This window comes from Hibiscus syriacus, unplaced genomic scaffold, assembly GCF_006381635.1.
Source record: "Hibiscus syriacus cultivar Baekdansim isolate YM2019G1 unplaced genomic scaffold, ASM638163v2 tig00111847_pilon, whole genome shotgun sequence".
NCBI lineage: Eukaryota > Viridiplantae > Streptophyta > Magnoliopsida > Malvales > Malvaceae > Hibiscus > Hibiscus syriacus.
The window spans coordinates 432,287-438,213 of NW_024063200.1; the positions used below are offsets into that span (position 1 = coordinate 432,287).

The 5,927-nt window shown below is 36.2% G+C and overlaps 1 protein-coding gene across 2 annotated transcripts; it reads left to right on the plus strand.

The window, feature by feature from the left end:
- The first annotated feature begins 226 nt into the window (after window positions 1–226).
- LOC120172184 (signal recognition particle subunit SRP68-like) lies at window positions 227–5,500 on the plus strand. Of its 2 annotated transcripts, none has more exons than XM_039179711.1 (14): window positions 227–294; window positions 406–492; window positions 612–678; window positions 779–889; window positions 1,212–1,407; window positions 1,714–1,799; window positions 1,914–2,109; window positions 2,742–2,853; window positions 3,579–3,706; window positions 3,859–4,065; window positions 4,161–4,270; window positions 4,602–4,731; window positions 4,927–5,076; window positions 5,224–5,500. In XM_039179711.1, exons 2-14 carry the CDS (start codon window positions 411–413, stop codon window positions 5,443–5,445), a joined length of 1,797 nt encoding a protein of 598 aa, XP_039035642.1. In that variant the 5' UTR covers window positions 227–294; window positions 406–410; the 3' UTR covers window positions 5,446–5,500. The 2 variants fall into 2 exon arrangements, with proteins under 2 accessions (XP_039035642.1, XP_039035643.1); XM_039179712.1 differs by having other exon boundaries at window positions 240–262.
- The last annotated feature ends 427 nt before the right edge of the window (window positions 5,501–5,927 follow it).

A 5,927-nucleotide genomic window follows, 5' to 3' on the forward strand; every position in this document is an offset into this window, starting at 1 on the left:
TATTAAATGAACGAACATGAACAAGTTATATTCCTTAATAAATGAACATGAACAAAATTTTTTTTATTTATTTATATTCGTGTTCGTTTATGTTACATACTCCGTTCGTGTGCGTTCGATTCGTTTACAGGCCTAAAACTACCCTACCCAACCGATCCGATCCTTAAAAGAAGTGTCTATCTGCAAAGAGGCCCAGCAAGAAGCCATTCTTCATTACCAATAGATTACTAATAGATCAATCCCAAGGTACGCCGCCGGTACAGTAAAATCTTTTAGATCTCTGTGTTGTCACCGGTAAAATGCCTTCCTATTAACGTTTAATTTATCGGTCACAGATCCGCTAGAAACTTGAATTTTCGCTGTCGCATGCATGGTTATTGGTGTTTTTTTTGTTTGTTATTGAAGGTGTTATGGCGAAGGTTACGGCGATGGAAATTGATGATCCAAATTCAAACATTCCCGACCAGATCAGCCTCAAGTTCTCAATCAATGGTCACTTTTTTATGTTTGTTTATCGATTTAACAATTGCATCAACGATAGTAGTTTGAAGGCGAGATTGTAGGTTCTATCTGGTTTATTTTTTTTGTGTTGTTTTGGCTTTCGTGTTCAGTTTTGCAGCTTCTGAAGTCTTCTCAGATGCAGCATGGATTACGACATGGAGACTATACTCGTTACAGGTAAATTCAATTTGGGAAAAAATTATCGAAATGTTTTCTCTTTAAAATATTTTGAATTAGGATACTGTTAATATTTAAATGAATAATGTTGGGGCTGCAGGAGGTATTGCACTGCTCGTTTGAGGAGGTTATATAAATCATTGAAGTTCACCCATGGCCGCAGTAAATACACCAGAAAAGCCATTACTGAGTCCACGGTCACTGAAGTGAGGTCTGTCTTGTTAATTTTGCAGTGATCTGAATATTTTTACAATTTGAAAGTTGCTTTTCTCTTTATAATTTTCTCTCTTTTAGAAATGCATTTTTTTTTTGTATTTGAGCACACATGTTTAGAGGTAATTATTGGTGTCTGATTTTTCGTGAAGTAGTTAGTTACAATATGTTTTAGAGTTCCTTGCAATTGACCTTTTTTTTTTAATATTTACTTTAGAAGCTTTTCGAGTTGGGGAGGATTTGTTGGTCTGTGAAATATGTATTCAAGTTACTGTAGCTTTTCCAAGTTGACAATGTTACTTTGATTTGATTTGAAATAGGTTTCTTCATGTGGTTCTGTATATGGCAGAGAGAGCTTGGAGCCATGCCATGGAGAAAAGACAACTTCCAGATGGTCCAAATGCACGCCAGCGTTTCTATCTGATTGGTAGATTACGCAAGGCAGTAAAATGGGCTGATCTGTTTTCACATTTGTGTTCTGTCAAGGGAGATTCCAGAACATCTTTAGAAGCTGAGGTTTGATTGTTATTTGAACGTCAGTCTTCAACCTGTTTTTTGGCCTTTAGGAAGAAAATTAAAGTATAAAATAGTAGTATGCTTATGTTATTTCTTTTTAATACCTTGCTTATTTATTTATTTTTCCATTTTTGTTAAATGATGTCTCTTGAGTTGTGTAAAGGTGTACATGCTTTTTAGTAGGTAAATTATTGCACATGCCTTACAGTGTCGTGATGAAAGCTTAAATTAGTTCAGTGTTTGTGGATGTTTTGTATTGTTTCCTTTACGAAGCATGATTGCTTTTCTTCACTTTTTTTTTTCTAGGCCTATGCCTCCTATATGAAAGGGAATTTGTTGTTTGAACAAGACCGGGATTGGGACACTGCATTGAGGAATTTCAAAAGTGCCAGGTTTGTACTTGTCTCCAATAGTGTCCAGACATAAGCAATATCCTTCATGATACTTTTCCGATAGTATTTTGCCGTTCATAGCCCAGAATGATAACATCTTTGATTATGTTGCAGGGCTGTTTATGAAGAACTTGGGAAATACGGGGATGTAGAGAATCAAGTCTTATGTCGTGAACGTGTTGAAGAGCTCGAACCTAGTATTCGTTACTGCCTTCACAAGATTGGGGGGTCAAATTTGCAAACTTCTGAACTTCTACAGATTGGTGAAATGGAAGGTCCTGCAATGGACCTTTTCAAATCAAAACTAGAGGTCAGTTCATTCATATAGGCATTAGTATTTTCTTTTATCATAATGAATACTGTGGCCTTTATTACGTTCGAGTGACTTTCTGCTTATTTTTCTACCGATTTGCTACCTGCTGCTTGGTTATAAGAAATGTGTCTATTATAGAGTAAAATATGTCGAATCTTCTGAAAAATTATCTTTCAGTTCAGTAAGAACTTCTAACTGCTTACCACCTTACCAAAGGTGTTGTGAGAATAGATGGTTTCTTTCTGAATTTTAACGCATCACTTCTTTTAATGTTAGTTCAATTGGAACAAACTAATGATTTATTTGGAGATAAGATGTTTGAACTATACTTTTCAACCTTCAAGCTAGTTGTTTGTCTGCAAACATTTTCATCTATGATAGAAAACCTTCGGCTGCTTTGTTCAATAAATTAGTTATGGACTATTTGAAGTTTGTGTATAAGATGATTTCTTTTCTTAAATGAATGCTCAATTGTTTGATAGCTATTGGAATTGGTTATACACCTCCTTAGAGCTCATCAAATGATTGTGCAGGGAAGGGAGAGGGATGAAGATAAAAACTTTTCTTCTCTATTTTCTGCTGATGCCTTTGTCAGTAACATTGATGTTTTATACAAACCTGATTTGCAGGCTGTTATGGCAGAGGCAAGATCACAACAGGCTGCATCTCTAACAGAGTTCCATTGGCTGGGCAATAGATTCCCTATTACTATTGCAAAAACTCGGGTTGCTATTTTGAAAGGTTTGCTGTTTAGCTTTTCCTGTGAATGTTTATACTGAGGTTGGCATGTATATGGCATGTTAAGAATCAAGAATGAAAAACAACTTAAAAGACGGTATGGGAATATATTATTGACTTCTCGGAAATTAGATATCGACTCTCAAAGAATACACTGCTGACAACAGAAGAATACTGGGTGTCTCCTTTTCTTTTGAATGGTTATTTATCAAAGACATGATGCTTAGAGTTGGGTCTTTTTTCTTTTCAGTCTCTTTGGATGATTTTGTGATTTTAATTGTCAATTTTCTTGACTCAGCTAACATATTAAGCTTCCATTGCATCGGCACTTTAAGTCGGTATTCATTCTTAATATGTTTTCATTTTCAGTGTATGTTTCAATATTTTGGTATGTTACATTGATGACTGATCCTAACATCTATTATTTTAGCTACTTAAGTACTTTGCAGTTGAAGCTAGCATTCAAACTTCTGTGCCGCGTTCCTTTCTGTTTTCACTCTTCTTTCTCCTCTATATTTAAAATGCAGCAAAATTTGTCAATATTGAATTTCTACCTTCAATTGAATTTAATGTCTTGGTCATGTTCTCTTTATTTATTGTAGATGTGAAAAATGCACCTGTGTGCTTGAAACTTTTTATTCGTGTTCTCTAGCTACCCTTCTGACCCTTCAAGCTGGTTATGGTCCAAACATGGCCTAAATTTACTCTCTGCTTGACCAATTGTGCAGCTCAAGAACTGGAAAAGGATTTACATGGACCTTCGGCCGATTCCCTTTCTGCCGAGAAAAGACTAGCAACTTTTGATAAAGTTTTTACTGCGTATCATGAAGCTAGGAGCTGTATACGGAGTGACTTGGTATGAAGCGTTAATTTGTAGCTTTTGCTGTTTCTTCATAGAAGTTGTCTAATCATTTTTTCTCAGTTCTAATCATTACTAGAACTTGAATTTGCAATTGTTTTCAAACTATTCGTTTCCAATGTCTGATGATGATTTAGCATACACTCTAGGCCAGTGCAGGCAGTGCTGAAAGTGTAAAAGATGACCTACATGGTCTTGATAAGGCTGTTAGCGCTGTACTAGGACAACGAACAATTGAGCGCAATCAGTTGTTGGTTAGCATCGCAAAGAGCAAACTGACTAGGCGTCGTGATGACAAAAACGAGAAAGTCACCAAGCCTGAGGAGTTGGTTCGCTTATATGATCTTTTATTACAGGTGAGAGAGGGAGTGTCTGTTTTTGGAATGCCTTCCCTTCTGGAAAAGAAGCTTGTACTGATTATTACTTTGCTTAATGATGCTATATTTGGCAGAATACAGCTGATCTATCTGATTTAGTTAGTTCTGGAAGAGATAGAAAACCTGAAGAAGTGACATTTGCTGAAGAGTGTCAACTTAAAAGTTTGGCCTTCCGAGCTGAAAGGTTAATTTCTGTGAGCTATATGATGTCTTCCTTTGTATTGGTTTGCATGTTATATGCTTAAATATCTGCATCAACCAGTTCTACTATAACATCCTACTTTTTTTTTACTAAGAAAATATTTGTTTTGACCTCCGGATGATGTCATTCAGAAGTATTCTCTAGTATCTTTCTTTATTTGAAGGATGTTTCTTATCTAATATCCTGCATTTTGAACGATGAAATTGAGTCTACTTGTGAAGTGATTCATTGTTTCGTTAGATTAGTTTTCGGTGTATTGCAACAAGGGGTTCCCTTATGAAATTGATACATGGGCCTCTGGAATTCTTTGCAGGTGCTTCTACTTGGCAAGGTCTTATAGTTTAGCTGGAAAGAGATCCGAAGCATACTTACTATACTGTCGTGCTCGCTCTCTTGCTGAGAATGCCCTACATAAGTTTCAAACTCACAGTAAAACCGATCAGGTGTCTATATTTATATAGGGGTTTGTCTTCCCCACTATTTTTGGTATATTTTCTGCGTTAACTGCCTGAATTCATATGCTAATTACCTGCTTGACACTTGCAATGTCTTTTAGCAGTCTCTTAACCTCGGGTTCAGACATCTAATCAGTATAATCTTAGTTAAAATCTTAATCAGCATCTTTATATTATTTCCAGGCGATGGTCAAAGAGTTGAAGACTTTATATGATGAATCCAGATCTTACAGTTGCATAGAGCATGCAACCGGAATTATCGAGGAGGTGAAGGCTCCAGAGAATCTTTCAAAGAAGATATCAACTATATCATTAAGTGGAGCCGACAAGAAGGTATCATTTATATACTCTCTTTGCATATATTCCTTCTTTGACTGTTTCTTCGTTACAACCATGCACATGCATTGGAGATGGAGAGAGATAGTCTCTTGATCCTGATTTCGCTACGTTGTTGTGATGTGTTGCTTTGGAGTGGTTCAGGTGGAAAAATACCTGCTCGAGAAACTCGATCTCTACGAGTCTGCGGTTAGCGAGTCAAATGTGAAAGCGGTTCCGCGTATAGAACGCTTCCCACCGGCCTTCCAGTCAATACCTCGTAATCCTATCGTTCTAGACTTGGCCGATAGTGCTATCGATTTCCCATCTATAGAAAACAGGATGAAGAAAGATAAGAAGGGATTCATAAGTAGGCTTTGGGGTTGAGTTACAATCCTAACTAAGGTTTTCTTGATCGATTATACCTCTACATGACAGGAGATGGTAATGGATAGTAAAAAATCGTAAATTTCATGTTATTTTATTCGACTATTGTGGATTTGGATATTGCATCTCTGGATTTAGATTTCGACGTTGGTTTTATGGTCTATGGTGGATTTTGATAGGATATTTTCTCTCGAAAATCTAATATGCCAATCCATATCGATTTTAGTTTATATCCGAATTCGTTTTTTATTATGTGGACTATAGATTTTGATATTCAATTTTCATTAGTTTTGCATATACTTTGTTTAAGGGATTTAACATCTCATAATGTTAGATCAGCTGATAATTTACTCGTGTGTGCGTGTGTGTATATATAATAAATTACCATTTTTGTTTAGAAAAGACGGGAAAATGCCATATAGGCACAGAATGATAGCAAGCGAAATAGGGTGGTTGTTAAAGGGTAATTGGAGAAGTGGATG